Genomic DNA, 18,795 nt, shown 5'->3' with positions numbered 1-18,795 from the left:
TCAACTCCAGACTCGCGTTCGCGGCTTCACGCCGCGATTCGCGCACGAGTGTGGAGCGGGCTTATGAACTCAGAAAAAAAAAACACTAGAGATGTCCTAAAAATAGTTATCGGTTTTTGTATGGTAATTAAAAAACGATAATATATCTTAGACATGAATATTGCATTTGATAATAAACCTCTACTGTAAATGTAAAGCATAAGTTGTAATTAACATATTTTACACAAATTTATTACCGTTAATTATTAATTTTTTACCGTTTCAATCATCGACCAAGATCTGTGAGATCTGTGGTAGAGTGAATGATTGAATGATTTCAAAGAAACATTCATTCAGTATGAATCACTCACTCATTGAAGTCAACTGTCACAGTGACTGTCACTAATGTCAATCAGTCATTATTTTCAATTATTTTTTCGAATTGGACGAAAGGAGTTGAATTCGTCTTTTCATGATTTAAATTACAATAACCATGGCTAATACAGGCTTATTGCCATTTGTACGTGGTGTAGACTTCACATGCAATGATTTCAGCGTAAGTATTTCTTAAACGATTCAAATACCGCCGTCCACAAAAAAGATGATATCATATCTCTAACCTATGTCCTACTATTTTTGTTATTGTCCTAATTTACTTCTTTATTTCAGGATGAAAAATTCCCAGATGCTATTCGATATATGACAGGGCTTCAGTGGTTGAGGCTAGACAAAACAAATTTGACTGAAGTGCCGGAGGAATTAGGAAAACTTATGAAATTGGTAATTTTAATCATTGAATAAAGTGATAAATATACTCCTGCTTTATATACAATTATATGAACTTATTAAATTGAAATCTTGTTGGTTAATTTAATATAAATCTTGTGTATTTTTAGGAGAATCTCTCATTGAAAAATAATAATCTGGAAAAGTTATTTGGTGAGCTGACAGAGTTGAAATGTTTGAGATCTCTCAATGTGAGGAGAAACCGAGTGAAAAGTTCGGGAATTCCTGCGGAACTGTTCCGATTGGAGGAGTTGACTACACTGGACTTGTCCCATAACAGACTGAAGGCTGTCCCTGAAGGCCTGGACAAAGCCAAATCATTACTTGTACTGAATCTCAGCCATAATAAGTGAGTCACTATTGTTATGATATTTAATTTTTGTTCTTTTATTGTATTTTTTTATTTACTGTACAACTGGGAATGTAAGTTTCAAAGGTAGATTGGGTCTTGTTTATTATATTAGTTGTGTATGTTTAGGGGCCTGTAAACTCAAGCAACCAACTGTCTTCAATAATTTTCTACTTCTCAACTAATACTGTCTTATTACGGGGTTAGGTTGTGTAAAGTATTTACCTTTTTGCAAATAAACAGTTTTAGCTTGAATGATAACTGTATAAAAATAAGGAAATCATTCAACCAAGCATTCTATCATACATATTTTTTACATATGACCTATAAGTCTGTCAGGATATAATTTTTAGGGTTCCGTACCCAAAGGGTAAAACGGGACCCTATTACTAAGACTTCGCTGTCCGTCCGTCTGTCCGTCCGTCTGTCACCAGGTTGTATCTCACGAACCGTGATAGCTAGACAGTTGAAATTTTCACAGATGATGTATTTCTGTTGCCGCTATAACAACAAATACTAAAAACAGAATAAAATAAAGATTTAAATGGGGCTCCCATACAACAAACGTGATTTTTGACCAAAGTTAAGCAACGTCGGGAGTGGTCAGTATTTGGATGGGTGACCGTTTTTGTTTTTGCTTTTTTTGTTTTTTTTTGCATTATGGTACGGAACCCTTCGTGCGCGAGTCCGACTCGCACTTGCCCGGTTTTTTTTCCATGCATACTTTCTTTAAAAATGTTTTCTTTTATTAATGGTTCTCTCCAATGGGTATTGTTATAAGTTTCATATTCTTATAATTATTGGTGGATATTGATACATAGTTTATAGTTTCATTTGCCAATTGTCTATTTAAACATCCTGCTTTGGACACTTTTTGTACTGAAATTAAAAATTGAGGCAATATGACTGTCATTTTAGTCACTTGAATAAAAAAAGAACTCTTCAGTAGGATTTATAGACAATTAATAGCTACATCACATGTTTAATCTCTTTTTTATTTCAGGATTGAAAGCATACCGCCTACACTTTTTGTCCAACTGACAGATCTTCTATTTCTTGACTTATCTGACAACTTACTGGAGACCTTGCCACCTCAGACGAGGAGGCTGGCGAACCTGCAGACTCTGATACTTAACGACAACCCATTGGGGCTCTTCCAACTACGGTAATTAGTCAATTTGATCACTAAGAGCCACTTGCACCATTCTACTAACCCGGGGTTAACCGGTTAAACATGGGGTTACCGTGGTTACCAGTACAAATTGACACCGGGTTAACAGTTTAACTGCTTAACCCTGGGTTAGTGGGATGGTGCAAGTGGCGCTAAGAATATATCTAAAAATTTTCATTTTTAACCCTGTAACTTCTAGACGCATTTGCCAGATATGGACATAACTTTAGACATTACTGTTTATTGACTTAAAATTTCCCTCATTTCATTCCTAAAGTTTGTTATTCTCTTAGAGCATTTTAGTTGAATTAGAATTAGATTTTTGTTTTCTAACTACTGACTGACAACAACTAAAAAATCATCTTATTTTTCTACAGGCAACTCCCTTCCCTCCAAAGCTTGGAGACCCTACACATGCGAAACACGCAGCGCACACTAGCCAATCTCCCAACCTCACTGGACACACTATCAAACCTCTCTGACGTGGATCTCTCTAAGAACGCCCTTACAAAAGTACCCGATGCGCTATACTCGTTGCTCGGACTGAAGAGGCTTAATCTTAGCGACAATGAAATCACAGAGGTGTCACAAGGTAAGAAAACAAATTTTAAAAACCAGCGGTGGTAATACTTTTCTTACCACACCACCTAATGTCTGAAAATATTGAGAAAAAGTCGTGTTCTCAAACATTTTGCATCTAACCTTTTTTAGGCCTTACCAGGTGAAGTGACAAAAATGTTGGTCTATTATTGTAGATCCAAACATTTGAAAAGGTCTGTCGAAGGCAGGCATAAGTCACTCCGCGATTTCATCGCTTTGCTACAGGCAGCTACAAGTACATCCGTTCCACACCAATTTTGGTGGCTAGCCAAAAGCCGCGCGTGGCGCTGTCGCCACCTAGCGATCATATCCGTCCTGATCGTAACAGAAGCGTTTTGTTAGAGAGTGAGTCTTCTGTACCTAATACTATTATTTATTGTGACCTAGCGATCATATCTGTCCTGATCGTAACAGACGCGTTTTGTTAGAGAGTGAGTCTTCTGTACCTAGTACTATTATTTATTCTGTGTCGAGAGTGAACTACGAGCGGTCGGACTAAAGTGGAGCAAGGTCAGAAGAGTAGCTGAAAATAGGAAGGCGTGATGCCTTAGGACTACAACAAATATTTGAAAAACTCATGTTTTCCTTAATTAGTAAAACTTTCCGCATCCCGTTGCCATCGCGATAGGCTTGCTTTCTATTTGGGTGCTCTTGGTTGGATAAAACTTATGTTGTAGTGTAGTTGTTATACATTACCCAGTTTTAACACATTCATTGCCACCCGGCCTAACAAGACGTCCGCACCAGGCCACATCAATTTCGTCTTATAAAGCAGTAGTACCACGATCCCGGCTATCGGGTCGTCCGGCCTGGGAACGAAATCATAAACTACCCGATAGTCGACTTATTGGCACTGAATTTGTTAAAAATATATAAACGTGCATACAAAGTAGCAAGTGCCCTTGAAAATGAATGATGATACAACTCGCTCATTAGAATCATAAGCGGCATAACAGATGGTGCGGATGATAACGTATTCTTCACACTTATGTAAGCAATTTCTCTCCAAGCCACTATTTAATATGGCGCGTGTCGCATGCCATTCCCTGACTATTAGAGACGACTACAGAATAAAGACTGTCAATATTTGTAAGAACGTTTAATTGGTTATGGTTGTTTTATCCCTTTGTTACAAATACATAAGTCAAAATTAGCTAATACAATATAATTTAGCGAGCGCTTTAACGGTAACCGATGGTTTGATGCAACTGGCCCTAAGAGAGACTATCATTAGCCAATAGAGGCTTGTAGCGCGTTTATAAAGGGAGTACAATTTCTGCATACCTATACACATTAGATTAGCGTAGATTTTTGAGCTTCTCGATCCTCAGGCCTCGTAGTACCATATCGTCTACACTGCGACTGCGTAAACCTTATTGCAAATATGTGTCCACGGACGTGCAGGAAAACCGCGACAGGAACTGGCGTATGAATGATATTGATAACATTACAGTGACACACTATAAACGAACTTGACCTTCGCTTCTTTGGAGCCTACTATAATAGGGATTCGTTAATCTGTTATAATAAAGTGAGAAGTACCCGAAAACCAAGCCTTATTGAACTTCCTGTGGGATTAAGTTGCTTTATGAAAGCTTGTCCCATTATGTTCAATGGTAATATTTATTAATTGTCTACCGTAATTTTTAAATTCACATCAACAATCTCCTTCCAGCCATCGACAACTGGCAGAAGCTAGAAAGCCTGAACCTATCCCGCAACAAACTGACGAGCCTCCCGGCGACTCTGTGCAAACTCCTCAATCTGAAGCGATTGCATGTAGATGACAACCAGCTGGACTTCGAGGGCATACCATCGGGAATAGGCAAGCTGTGTAGCATGGAGGTGTTCTCCGCGGCTAACAACCTGTTGGAGATGATCCCTGAAGGATTATGCAGGTATGATGTAACCATACTGTAAACTGTTTTTCTGAAGTGACTGTATAACAACCAACTGGGCTTCGAGGGCATACCATCGGGAATAGGCAAGCTGTGTAGTATGGAGGTGTTCTCCGCCGCTAACAACCTGTTGGAGATGATCCCTGAAGGATTATGCAGGTATGATGTAACCATACTGTAAACTGTTTTTCTGAAGTGACTGTATAACAACCAACTGGGCTTCGAGGGCATACCATCGGGAATAGGCAAGCTGTGTAGCATGGAGGTGTTCTCCGCGGCTAACAATCTGTTGGAGATGATCCCTGAAGGATTATGCAGGTATGATGTAACCATACTGTAAACTGTTTTTCTGAAGTGACTGTATAACAACCAACTGGGCTTCGAGGGCATACCATCGGGAATAGGCAAGCTGTGTAGTATGGAGGTGTTCTCCGCCGCTAACAACCTGTTGGAGATGATCCCTGAAGGATTATGCAGGTATGATGTAACCATACTGTAAACTGTTTTTCTGAAGTGACTGTATAACAACCAACTGGGCTTCGAGGGCATACCATCGGGAATAGGCAAGCTGTGTAGTATGGAGGTGTTCTCCGCCGCTAACAACCTGTTGGAGATGATCCCTGAAGGATTATGCAGGTATATTATAGTCTAGTAGTGTTTATTGGTTAAAATTAACTCAGCCCGTATTCACATTCACACGTAGTTTAGGTCAAATATAAAAACATATTACAAAAATACGCAAGCAAATTAAACTTATGCTAACACAAACACAACTTAAAACTAAATACTAAATATAAAAAAACTTTCCCCCAATCACTCCCTTCCGGCATGGTCGCAAAAACGCTAGCGGCGTTCCCCTCTGCACCGCTAGGCTTAGCCTCTGGGCAAAGAAAACGCCAGCCCTATGATCGCCTGAGACGCCTATCAGTATCTAGTTTAGGCCTGTATTTTATTACCCCACTTTTCTCGGTTATTATCTTGCCATTTGGTAGATATTCAATTTTTTTTATCTGATTTATCCAGTCATGAGTTTTTCGAAACTAATATGCTTTTTCGTTACGCAGCCACTAAGTGTTGGAACAACATCCCTCCTATTAGGAACCTGCAAAGCATTCACAGTTTTAAATCAACTTTAAAAAAGTTTATGCTCGAACACCAATTAAACGAAGAGTGCCTCAAACTTGAGACTAGCTACATTTAAGCACCCTTGACGCATTCCTAGTATTACTGCTTTTCGTCTCTTCTACAACCGCCACTCATTTTAACTCTCATATTAACTGTAATTTTAGTTTTTATTATGTAATATTGTAGTCATAATGTGTTCTTTTATAATTTAGACGTAATAATCCATGGCCCCGACGGAAGACCAGCGCTAGCCTTTAGGCTAGCACCTGCTGAGTCGGGACCATTTCGTGACCGTGGTAGTATTACCTGTTGTTTTATCTATTAAGTTTTGTCACGAATAAAAACATTCTATTCTATTCTATTCTAAACATCATGTTGTATTACATATTTAGCACATACTCGTAACACATGCGTGCAGTTTCTCAACCGCATCCCACAAACTATGATTGAATAAACTCAAACTCAAAATATACTTTATTCGTGTAGGCCTAGCAAAAAGCTCTTATGAATCGTAATTAATCTTAATCTAATTATCAGAGCAATTTATTGATGTTAATATTATTCCATAATAACATTGGATTATTATACAGATCAAATATAACACTAAGAATTTCACAAAAGGATCGTCAAACATTAAAAAAACCGGGCAAGTGCGAGTCGGACTCGCGCACGAAGGGTCCCGTACTATAATGCAAAAAAAAAAACAAAAAAAAGCAAAAAAAAAAACGGTCACCCATCCAAGTACTGACCACTCCCGACGTTGCTTAACTTTGGTCAAAAATCAGGTTTATTGTATGGGAGCCCCATTTAAATCTTTATTTTATTCTGTTTTTAGTATTTGTTGTTATAGCGGCAACAGAAATACATCATCTGTGAAAATTTCAACTGTCTAGCTATCACGGTTCGTGAGATACAGCCTGGTGACAGACGGACGGACGGACGGACGGACAGCGAAGTCTTAGTAATAGGGTCCCGTTTTACCCTTTGGGTACGGAACCCTAAAAATTGTATAAAAAAATACTAGTCTAGAATTTCTAGAATAAAATCTAAATGTCAAAAAAAAAGCATAACTAAAAAAAGAATATAATGTAAATAATCATTGGATAAAAATTCTACGCGATTTATGAAACATAAATGTAACGCGAAGCAATAAAATCTAAGAAAGTACGTTCTCCAATTACCAAGAAGTAATTATTAAATTCATATATCCATTGAATTCCTCTCAATTGGTCCAGTGAGTTCGATGCGTTCCCGCTAACTCATTTACAATGCTAAGTTATAATATAAAACACTTTTCGTTTCAACGGATTTCTAATGGATGTGATTGAAGAAACGTTTAGAGTTCCACATTACGAGTATCTGGAAGAAATTACAAGGGTTTCAGGATGAGTTTCCTAAAAATAGTAGATGCCATCAGGAACATTCCACGGGCTGTCCCGTACAAACGCATTTTATTTCCTGTGTTGCGACTTTTTTCTCGGCATTTAAAGCAGGCGATTATTTTTCTGTGCATATTTTTGACCATTTGTCATAGAAAAGGAAACTCTTATACCTTTAAATCTTCAGAAACTTCGCGTTTGTACGGGACAACGATAGACAATTTCATGGAATGCTCCATCAGTAATTTACTTAATTATTATTTATTTAATTAGAAGAAATAAGTACCTATACCTTCAGACATTTATAAATTGATCATTTCTTACTTAATACAATGCGTAAACAGCATTTATATCGCTCGGAGGAATCTATTAAACATAAATAACACGAGTAAAATTCTATTCATATTTTCACAATAGAAAAGACATGATAAATCGCGTAATAAAGTAATAACAGTGACAGTTGTTGCATAAAAACAGTGGGAAAACCACACACACTTATAAAAAGTTAGGCTTGCCGCTTGGTACGCCCAATGGTGCGTAAAGAAGATATTATGATTTCACAAATGAATGGTCAATAAATAATATTGGTCATTTCGTTCGTAACATGTAATGTTTTACTCACAATATAGAAGTACACTTGGTGTAGCAGAGTATTTAAATACTCGTATTTTAGAAATGATAGTCAAAATAATAACTGTTTTAAAACTAGTATCCTACGATTCCTACGACTTAACATTTATAAATAACACATACCGGCTGTAAATCGGACCATATCTATTGATCCTAAACTAAAGAACTCTTAATAAAAAACCTACAACCCTGGATTGGAAGATTGAAATAGGCATGCAAATAGCGTAAAACGCGTAATACGGACTGAATTTTGATTCATCATCATCATCATCATCATATCAGCCAGAGGACGTCCACTGTTGGACATAGGCCTCCCCCAAAGAGTGCCTTGCGCCACCCGCATCCAGCGGACTCCCGCGACCTTCACCAGGTCATCAGTCCACTTAGGAATTTTGATTAATTGCGCTGGATTTATTTAAGGGTATATACAGGGTGTCCCAGTATTCGACGTCAAGCCGTAAACGGATGATAGACCAAGTCAATTATTCAAGATTACACAATAATAAAAAAATTAGAATAAATTATGGAATTTGTAGTAACAAGAGTTAAAGAACCATTACAGAATGTGGATTTTTTAGTGAATTTTTAAAGTGACCATAATTTTTAAAAAACATGAGTTGGATTTTTTTTTGTATTTTTATGATAACTGTTATGACTTGGTCTATCATCCGTTTACGGCTTGACGTCGAATTCTGGGACACCCTGTATATACCAAACCCAAACTGAGATAGATAACTTAAACTAAAGAAAAAGTGACAAAGTGACCAAAAACATAAACCAAAAAATATTTCATATAATGATTTGTTCCCCAGTTAGTATATTCCTAGTTTTTATATTTCGCTATATGTAAACCTGTTATTCACTTTTAATTTTAAAACATCGAATAAGTATTGTTTGTATTATTTATAGTGATGATGAAGTATTTAAGTAAGTACTTAAATTTATTTATTTTCCACAGATGCGGCTCCCTCAAGAAACTAAACCTCAGCTGCAACAAGCTTATCACGCTCCCCGACGCCATCCACCTCCTCAGCGACCTCGAAAGCCTCCAGCTCCACGGGAACCCAGACCTGGTCATGCCGCCCAAGCCTGTCGAGCGAGTCCGCGGCTCCGGGCTAGCTTATTACAACATCGACTTTTCACTGCAAGCGCAGTTGCAGTTGGCCGGGGCCGCTACGTCAGAGCCTGTCACACCTAGCAGTGAGTTTTATTATAGTCTTCATACTTGAGATACCTTCAGAACCGCTGGATATATAGGAACCCAGTGGTCATGCCGCCCAAGCCTGTCGAGCGAGTCCGCGGCTCCGGCTTAGCTTATTACAACATCGACTTTTCACTGCAAGCGCAGTTGCAGTTGGCCGGGGCGGCTACGTCAGAGCCTGTCACACCTAGCAGTGAGTTTATAGTCTTCATACTTGAGATACCATCAGAACCTCTGGATATATAGGAACCCAGTGGTCATGCCGCCCAAGCCTTTCGAGCGAGTCCGCGGCTCCGGGCTAGCTTATTACAATATCGACTTTTCACTGCAAGCGCAATTGCAATTGTTTGCAGTGACTTTTTACTATAAAGTCTTCTCTTAGACCTCGATACCCTTATTACATTTCTTGTAAAATCGCCATCAGATATATCGGAGCGGCCGAGGTGCTCACAAATTTGTGAACACGCACTCTACCGTCTTGACAATAGAGGCGGCTTCTGATATTTATGAGCACCTTGGCCGCTCCGATATATGTGATGGCGACTGTACATACTTCTTTTGGTCATACTTTACATATATTTTAAGTGGGTACTCATACAGTGTGTGCAATAATTTACTTTTGAAGAACAATTATGTTTGCATGCCTGCCATATTTATTTATTTATACAAGGAATTCCAACAGCTATGAATGACACATTAGACTTTTTAGATAGCATTACAGAGCCAATTATAGGAATATACAAACAATCAATTTTTATCCAGGTGTAAAATCGGACCCGATCGCGCGCAAGCTTCGTTTGCGTCGCGGCCGCACCGAGGCCACGGGGGGCGAGCGCGAGTCCGCTATGATACTCCGCGGCATGCAGGAGCAGGCCAACACGCAAGCCAACGTCGAGTTACCTCCCAACAGCGAGCTCAAGTGAGTGCTTATCATTCTCTTACCCTTAACCCTTTACAATCGGACTCGATCGCGCGCAAGCTTCGTTTGCGTCGCGGCCGCACCGAGGCCACGGAGGGCGAGCGCGAACCCGCTATGATACTCCGCGGCATGCAGGAGCAGGCCAACACACAAGCCAACGTCGAGTTACCTCCCAACAGCGAGCTCAAGTGAGTGCTTATCATTCACTACCCTTAACCCTTTACAATAGGACCCGATCGCGCGCAAGCTTCGTTTGCGTCGCGGCCGCACCGAGGCCACGGGAGGCGAGCGCGAATCCGCTATGATACTCCGCGGCATGCAGGAGCAGGCCAACACGCAAGCCAACGTCGAGTTACCTCCCAACAGCGAGCTCAAGTGAGTGCTTATCATTCGCTTGCCCTTAACCCTTTAAAATCGGACCCGATATCTCTCGCAAACTTCGTTTGCGTCGCGGCCGCACCGAGGCCACGGAGGGCGAGCGCGAGTCCGCTATGATACTCCGTGGCATGCAGGAGCAGGCCAACACGCAAGCCAACGTCGAGCTACCTCCCAACAGCGAGCTCAAGTGAGTGCTTATCATTCACTACCCTTAATCCTTTAAAATCGGACCCGATCGCGCGCAAGCTTCGATTGCGTCGCGGCCGCACCGAGGCCACGGGGGGCGAGCGCGAGTCCGCTATGATACTCCGTGGCATGCAGGAGCAGGCCAACACGCAAGCCAACATCGAGTTACCTCCCAACAGCGAGCTCAAGTGAGTGCTTATCATTCGCTACCCTTAACCCTTTAAAATCGGACCCGATATCTCTCGCAAACTTCGTTTGCGTCGCGGCCGCACCGAGGCCACGGGGGGCGAGCGCGAATCCGCTATGATACTCCGTGGCATGCAGGAGCAGGCCAACACGCAAGCCAACGTCGAGTTACCTCCCAACAGCGAGCTCAAGTGAGTGCTTATCATACGCTTACCCTTAAGGGCCCCCCCACATCTAGCGTCTTTCGAGCGTCGGCGTCTACAACTCTATGGCCACTGCTCGACGCAACGTCGACGCAACTGCGCAGCGACGTCATTTTCCATAGCGCTGACCAGACGCCGACGCTCGAAAGACGCTAGATGTGGGGGGGCCCTAAGGCGCCGGGAGTTTAGGTCCTTCTCCAAACGCAGCTCGTTGCGCACTGAGCGGACAGCCATGCGGGCCCGGGATCGCGGAAACAAAAAAATTACGCATTTTCAGAAGCCTTTTTCGAATGGATTAATTTACTAAAGAAAGGCCCCAAGATTGCTATTCATATTTTTTTTCATCCGTATTATCACCTAAATGGCCCACGATTTTTTAAAATTATAGCGGTAACAGAAATACGTCATCTGTGAAAATTTCAACTGTTCATGAGATACAGCCTGGTGACAGACAGACAAATAGACGGACAGTGGAATCTTACAATTAGTAATATAGGGTCCCGTTTTTACCCTTTGGGTACGGAACTCCAAAAACGACAACTATAGATGGTCAAGCCTTGGCCTTTTTCTACTGACAAGATCTGCTTGACCAATTATATCTTATGTCCTATATTGAGTGTATGATTTTAGGCCTAAACGCTGGGACGAGAGCTTAGAAAAGCCGCCGCTGGACTACTCTGAGTTCTTCGACGAGGATACGGGGCAGACGCCCGGGCTGCAGGTCTGGGAGATCGAGAACTTTATACCGGCGCCCGTGGAAGAGGTAATGTTTTGTACATATTGTAATTGTACAAAAATGGGCCGCCGTTTAAACTATAGTTATTTGGATCTTTGTTTTTCATCAGTCGGAATTTTTAAAGCTGATTTTTTTCTGGTTACTTCCTAAAGCGCGCGGTTGGTTGGCGCGCGCTTGCGTTCAAGCTGGGTCCATATTGGATCGCATAATAATTGATTGTCCTAATGTAATGTTACGCATAGTTAAAACTCATTTCGCATAATTGTTATTGCACTGAGAGAAAAGTACAACAAAAACACACTTAGAATTACAAAAATAAACTTAATCCGGGGACAAGGAGAGTTAACTAATAGCATATAGGAACAAATTGACTTTTGCAATTTCTATTAGTTCTTGCTATTTCTATTATCAGTTTGTTGAAATTATATTTGGGATTACTGAGCTGTTTGTAGAAATAAATAAACTTTACAGAAATAGTGAGACGTCCATAATTATTACTAAAACTTCATTTTTTCCCCCAGTACAGAACTGTTTTTTAATTCCTGGTGATGATTTTTCTCTCAGTGTGTGTTGGAAATATTAACATTTCTGAAAAATTATAACACAAACCTAACCTACCCTATTCTACACAACCTATGCAAAATACTTTCTGTTTCAGCTGGAGAAAAAATATGCGAAAAGAGATTTATGCGTAACATTACATTATGACAATCAATTATTATGCGATGAGATAGGATAGGATCCCCTCATAAAGTCATAAATATTAACACAGTACGGCCCGCGTCACCTCCGTTTACTACTTTGTGGCCCTTGGCTGCTAAAAGGTTGCCGACCGCTGGCATAACGCAACCGCCCGGCCCGCTTAAGTCTTAAAAGAAAATATTGCCATCTTGGAATAACCCTTTGAATGCCACTTAAGAATAAGAATAATATTTATTTCAAATAACCTTGTTGACAATATATATATATATGTCCTGTGGCCCCACACTTGAACATGAACTTTGTCGGAATGCACGAAGGTTGATATTGCACTATAGACGCGCGCGTCTGTTGACTTCCTTGGCAAACAAAGTTTAAAACGAATATTTTGAAATTTGCACTCCTAACATTTATGGATTACTGTACAAGTCTACATAACAAAAAGTTTAAAAACAATCCATACTCAAAATATAATAATACAAAAATAGTTTTTACAATTTGAAATTTCGTCAACTGTTTATAGTTCGTTGCTACTATAGAACACTACATTACTGATTGTTTGCTTCAAATATAACGTAGTATTTATTGTAATGTGTAACGTACGTAATAATGATCTCAAGTTGTGACAACATCCATTGTCGCAGGTGGCGCAAGGCAAGTTCTTCGAGGGAGAGTGTTATATCATTCTGAAGACGGCGCTGGAGGAGCAAGGGCAGCTCACGTGGGATATCCATTTCTGGATTGGATCTAAGGCCACGGTAAGAAATAGTTATTTGTTTTACAAGGGGGCAAAGTTGTTGTTTAACCGCTAATAATGATACCCGAGCAAGTGAAAGATTCCTAAATTGAACCACAAGCGTAGCGAGTGGTTCGAAAAATGGAATCTTGAGCGTTGCGAGGGTTTCAAAGCACGAGGGTTAAACAAAATTTGCCCCCTTGTTAAACACAGAATTTTTCTCCACACCAACCCGAAGCAAATATTAAATATCAAACAAAATCAAACCAAATCAAATCCACATGAATGTTATTAAATATTTATCATCCAAAATCATCATTTAAAACTAAATTTACCAGCAAACATAAGAAAACAACTCAAAATTTGACTTTGCCTCACTGGTGTAAGGTGTGGTGAAAAAATACTAGTAGTACTAGCTAGCTAGCAACTGTGTTTGACACAATATGGCCTTTTTGACTTTTCTGACAGTTTTATTATTTATAAGTTATGTTATGTTATTAAATATTTTCAAATTATATCTAGCTGGATTGTGCTATACATATTTTAGTTTTTCTATTGGATAATTGTTTTTTTTCTATAATAATGTTCAAATTACAGTGTTTAAATGTACAGTCGCCATCAGATATATCGGAGCGGCCAAGGCGCTCACAAATATCTGAACACGCCTCTATTGTCAAGGCGTTAGAGCGCGTGTTCAGATATTGTGAACACCATGGCCCTTCCGATATATCTGATGGCGACTGTACCCGATTACTATTTGTGTTGTTAGATATCTGACCGAGTTACCTATAAGTACAATTTGAGTCGATAGCTATTGATCTGATGCTGATAAAGCATTATCTGGTTTTTTAGTCAGGTTTGAAATGAAATGATCAGATTTAAACTTTTTTTTTCTATCCAGCTGGACAAAGGCGCATGCGCGGCCATGCACGCCGTTAACCTGCGCAACCTGCTCGGCGCCAAGCGCACGCAGCGCCACGAGCAGGGCGACGAGTCCGAGGAGTTCCTCGCTCTCTTTCCCACACCGCCCGTCTACATCCAGGGCGCGCACACCGCTTCCGGCTTCTTCACCGTGGACGAACCGGTCAGTGAACATACATTATATCATGGTATAATAATATACTCCGCCTGGTACTCTATTCCCGTCTTTTCTAGGTCACCTGACTGACACAAGCCTACGTCATCATTCGACAGCGCTATATGATAATATGCGATAGCGCTATATATAGCGGCCATGTTATTGTGACGTAGGCTTGTGTCACTCTGGGAAGAGAAGACCATGTTTTATTAGATTATGCATTATATCTTAACGGCTTGCCGAAGCACCGTATCCTATTCCTATAGGATTTAAATAACAGCACTAAACGCGTTTGAAAAGCCCATACCGGTAAGTTAATTTGGCACGCGTCAAAGTAGAATCGCTAGAATTTCCTGTGTTGAGAGTAAGCTTCAAAGATGGTAAGGGATATCAGAGGAAGGAGGAAGCCGTGTAAACACGATTGACAGGGTAGCCATGTGATATATCACAAAAAAGCTATAATAATAATAGCTTTTGCCCGCGACTTTGCCAGCTAAAGTAGGTATAGCGCCTGGATAATCCTAATAGCAATAATTCAATTCGCGAATTGCTTATTTCAATTATTAGGCAATTCATTAACTCTTTCAATTCCACCCCCTTTGCACTCTCTTCAGGGATGATTTCCGACATAAAATACTATCCTATGTCCTTCCCCGGGACTCAAACTATCTCTATACCAAATTGCAACTAAATCGGTTCTGCGGCTTAAGCGTGAAGAGGTAACAGACAGACACACTTTCGCATTTATAATATTAGTATGGATTGTGTCCCATAAAGATACCTGTTCTGATTTTCCTGCTTGTCTACAGCGCTACGTGACCCGTCTATACCGAGTGCACGCGCACGGCAGCGGCGTCCACTTGGTACCTGTCGAAGTGTCCGCCGCCTCGCTCGATCCTCGCCACGTGTTCATACTGGACACCGGCCTCATTATATACCTGTGGTAACTATCATTACTGTCACTACTCGAGACAGACGCTACGTGACCCGTCTATACCGAGTGCACGCGCACGGCAGCGGCGTCCACTTGGTACCTGTCGAAGTATCCGCCGCCTCGCTCGATCCTCGCCACGTGTTCATACTGGACACCGGCCTCATTATATACCTGTGGTAACTATCATTACTGTCACTACTCGAGACAGACGCTACGTGACCCGTCTATACCGAGTGCACGCGCACGGCAGCGGCGTCCACTTGGTGCCTGTCGAAGTATCCGCCGCCTCGCTCGATCCTCGCCACGTGTTCATACTGGACACCGGCCTCATTATATACCTGTGGTAACTATCACTACTGTCACTACTCGAGACAGACGCTACGTGACCCGTCTATACCCAGTGCACGCGCACGGCAGCGGCGTCCACTTGGTACCTGTCGAAGTGTCCGCCGCCTCGCTCGATCCTCGCCACGTGTTCATACTGGACACCGGCCTGATTATATACCTGTGGTAACTATCACTACTGTCACTACTCGAGACAGACGCTACGTGACGCGTCTATACCGAGTGCACGCGCACGGCAGCGGCGTCCACTTGGTACCCGTGGAAGTGTCCGCCGCCTCGCTCGATCCTCGCCACGTGTTCATACTGGACACCGGCCTCGTTATATACCTGTGGTAACTATCAATCAAGCTCTGTCAACCAAATCAAACCCGAAGGAAGGCAGCGAAGATTTGTAACTAGCTTTTGTTAACATGCCTTGTGTGTATGTTATTTCTTTGACGTGGAAAACAAAGAAATTGACATACGTGTTTAGGCAAAACAGGCTAATGTAGTAATTAACTAGCTACCCGCCCCGGCTTCGCACGGGTTACAGAAAACCGTAACAAATTATACACCTAAACCTTCCTCAAGAATCACTCTATTGATAAGTGATAACCGCATTAAAATCCGTTCAGTAGTTTTCGAGTTTATCGCGAACATACATACACACAAACAGGCAGACGCGGCGGGGGACTCTGTTTTATAAAGGTGTAGGGATTGGCACAAAATATGGTCAATTAACACATTCATTGCCACCCAGCCAAACAAGCTAAACAATTTCGTCATATGGTCATATAAAGCTGTAGTACCACGATCGGTCTATCGGGTCGCCCGGCCTGGGAACGCAATCATAAAATACCCTATAGTCGGGTTTTCGGCACTGAATGTATTAAAAAAGAAAAATTAAGTCCGAATTACATGGAGGATTAAGGTTTAGTGTTAGTTCTAGAAGATATAAACCCGCTAAAATGACCGTATTTTTCCTAGGTACGGTAAAAAAGCGAAGAACACCCTCAAGTCTAAGGCGCGCCTGTTCGCAGAGAAGATAAACAAGGAAGAGAGGAAGAACAAGGCCGAGCTTATAGCGGAGCCGCCGGGCAAGGAACCTAAATCTTTCTGGCAGACTTTAGGATATGAGGGCGACGCGTTTGTACCAGAGGTAAGATAATCATCATCATTAAGAGCTGATTTAGACGGCGCGCGAACTCGCATGCGATTTTAGTTACATTGCAGACTGTTGGTTACGTCCAATTCGACCGATCATAAACGCTCTTCTCGCATCGTCTAAATAGGGCTTAAGAATATTGTTGCGGTGGAGTATCTTCCAACTTTCCCTATCTCGCGCCAGCTCTTTGACTTTTCGATACGTGACGACCCCTATATTTTTTATTTAAAAACTAGAGGGCCTTCTAATTTTTTTAGATGCAGGTCGTATAATGCTGTTACAGGATAGCTTTCACATGTATAATGAAATCAGATGAATATCTCTATTAGAGTAGTTTCTTAAAACAGAGTTTGAAGATACAATAGCAAGATGTAGTCATGTGCTGCGTACTATGCGCGCACTTAAAAAATATCTAAGGGTGGTATTCTATCTGTACAATGTGTATTGCGTCTCACATTTTGCTTAATGAGGGAGTAAGATGCAATGACATTGGACAAAGAAATTGGACAGGTGGAATACCATAAGATCAACGTCGAATAGACCGGCGTCGAATATATATATAATTTTTTGTAGAGTTAATAAATACGGTTCAGGGGATATAACCCTCTCTTTGATGACAGGAGCACGTGCCAGCAGACTTCAGCTGGCTCCCCCCTCGCCTCTACCGCGTTGAGCTCGGTATGGGCTACCTCGAGTTACCACAACCCGAGGCAGCTCCACTGGCGCGAGGCGTTCTAGCTACTCGCAATGTGTACATACTGGACGCGCATCGCGACGTGTTCGTGTGGTGAGTTGACAGTAGACTTCAATCGCATCGTGTGGAGCTCGTTATGTAACTGTAGCTACCCCAACCCGAGGCAGCTCCACTAGCGCGAGGCGTTCTAGCTACGCGCAATGTATACGACATTTCAAATGCCATGGCCCGATTCCACTTGAGGCCTTCATTAGGGGTAAACAATAAGAGTAGTGACAACCATAATCATTTATTCAACAAAAGATACGCGGCAAAACCATTTTTGCCGTGTACAAAATAAAAACAACATACCCGATTTTACTTCACTGTAGGTAATACTGACTTTGAAGAGCAGAGTTTGTAAAGCAAGTATTAAACAATAACCAACATTATGGTTCTCTCTATGATTGAAATGTGGGTGAGTTGACAGTATAATGCAACTTTACCGCATGGAGCTCGGTATATACCTAGAGTTACCCCAACCCGAGGCAGCTTCACTAGCGCAAGGCGCTATAGCTACGCGCAACGTGGTCATACTGGATGCACGTCGGGGTAGTGAGTTCGATGTTGAAACATCCACGCGAAGCCGCTCGGTCTTTCTACAGGTGCCTCGGCCGCATTGCTACGGCATGTCTACACCGACCGAGCTGTTTCGCGTGGCAATTTCCTTGCGAGGCTGTTTGCTTAATGAGGACCCTCCTTATAATAATTAGCGCCTAGTTGATCCAAATTGTTCGACTTTATTGATTGCCCAAATCCATTGGACGAGAGCAGCATTAAGGTGACAGTCCATTTCCAACGACAGCTGCAATACTGTTCATTTTACTATGGAAATTGACAGTACCAACGACGCGTTCAGTACCAGTAGTGCAGCTGCGGTCAGAAATGGAATGTAACATTAAACCTATAAATGTAGCGGCCATTATTGCGATCTTTATTACTACTCTTTGGCCTTTGCAACAGTTTTTGTTTTTCAGTTGAATTTATTAATTAATTACCAACAGATCAAATTTTTTATTGAGTCTCATTATTTCGCATCAGGTTCGGCAAGAAGTCTTCCCGGTTAGTGCGCGCGGCGGCCGTGAAGCTAGCGCAGGAGTTATTCAACATGGTGGAGCGTGTGGAGTACGCTCTCGTCACGCGCCTGCAAGAAGGCACCGAGACACAGGTACAACTGCGGTTTAACGGTTAAGAAATAGAGTTCAAAGTTGTATAACAAAATGTTAATAGGACTGAGACTCAGGTACACTATCGGTTTAACATTTCACAAATAGAGTTGTGTAGAAAAATGTGTAAAGACACCTGAGGTTGCCACGAAACTATGTCTTTACTTAGATTAGAGCTAGACCCAATAACCAATCCGCGAACGGTTCGACCAATAGGCGTACCCACGGTGGGGC

The 18,795-nt window shown here is 41.5% G+C and overlaps 1 protein-coding gene across 1 annotated transcript in view; it reads left to right on the top strand.

Annotated features, from left to right (window-relative positions):
* The first annotated feature begins 394 nt into the window (after window positions 1-394).
* Window positions 395-18,795, top strand: part of LOC134670113 (protein flightless-1) — a 35,305-nt gene continuing 16,904 nt past the window's right edge. Inside the window, exons 1-15 of the mRNA XM_063527802.1 lie at window positions 395-535; window positions 649-759; window positions 876-1,114; window positions 2,118-2,279; window positions 2,663-2,877; window positions 4,561-4,783; window positions 8,876-9,117; window positions 9,881-10,037; window positions 11,621-11,753; window positions 13,070-13,183; window positions 14,063-14,245; window positions 15,049-15,182; window positions 16,485-16,656; window positions 17,283-17,449; window positions 18,437-18,563. Coding sequence (XP_063383872.1) covers window positions 473-535; window positions 649-759; window positions 876-1,114; window positions 2,118-2,279; window positions 2,663-2,877; window positions 4,561-4,783; window positions 8,876-9,117; window positions 9,881-10,037; window positions 11,621-11,753; window positions 13,070-13,183; window positions 14,063-14,245; window positions 15,049-15,182; window positions 16,485-16,656; window positions 17,283-17,449; window positions 18,437-18,563 — 2,442 coding nt within the window. The 5' untranslated portion in view covers window positions 395-472. The remainder of the gene's footprint in view (window positions 536-648; window positions 760-875; window positions 1,115-2,117; window positions 2,280-2,662; window positions 2,878-4,560; window positions 4,784-8,875; window positions 9,118-9,880; window positions 10,038-11,620; window positions 11,754-13,069; window positions 13,184-14,062; window positions 14,246-15,048; window positions 15,183-16,484; window positions 16,657-17,282; window positions 17,450-18,436; window positions 18,564-18,795) is intronic.

This window comes from Cydia fagiglandana, chromosome 13, assembly GCF_963556715.1.
Source record: "Cydia fagiglandana chromosome 13, ilCydFagi1.1, whole genome shotgun sequence".
NCBI classification, from domain to species: domain Eukaryota; kingdom Metazoa; phylum Arthropoda; class Insecta; order Lepidoptera; family Tortricidae; genus Cydia; species Cydia fagiglandana.
Note: the sequence above shows the minus strand (reverse complement) of the source record. Positions and strands in the feature narration are given on the sequence as shown.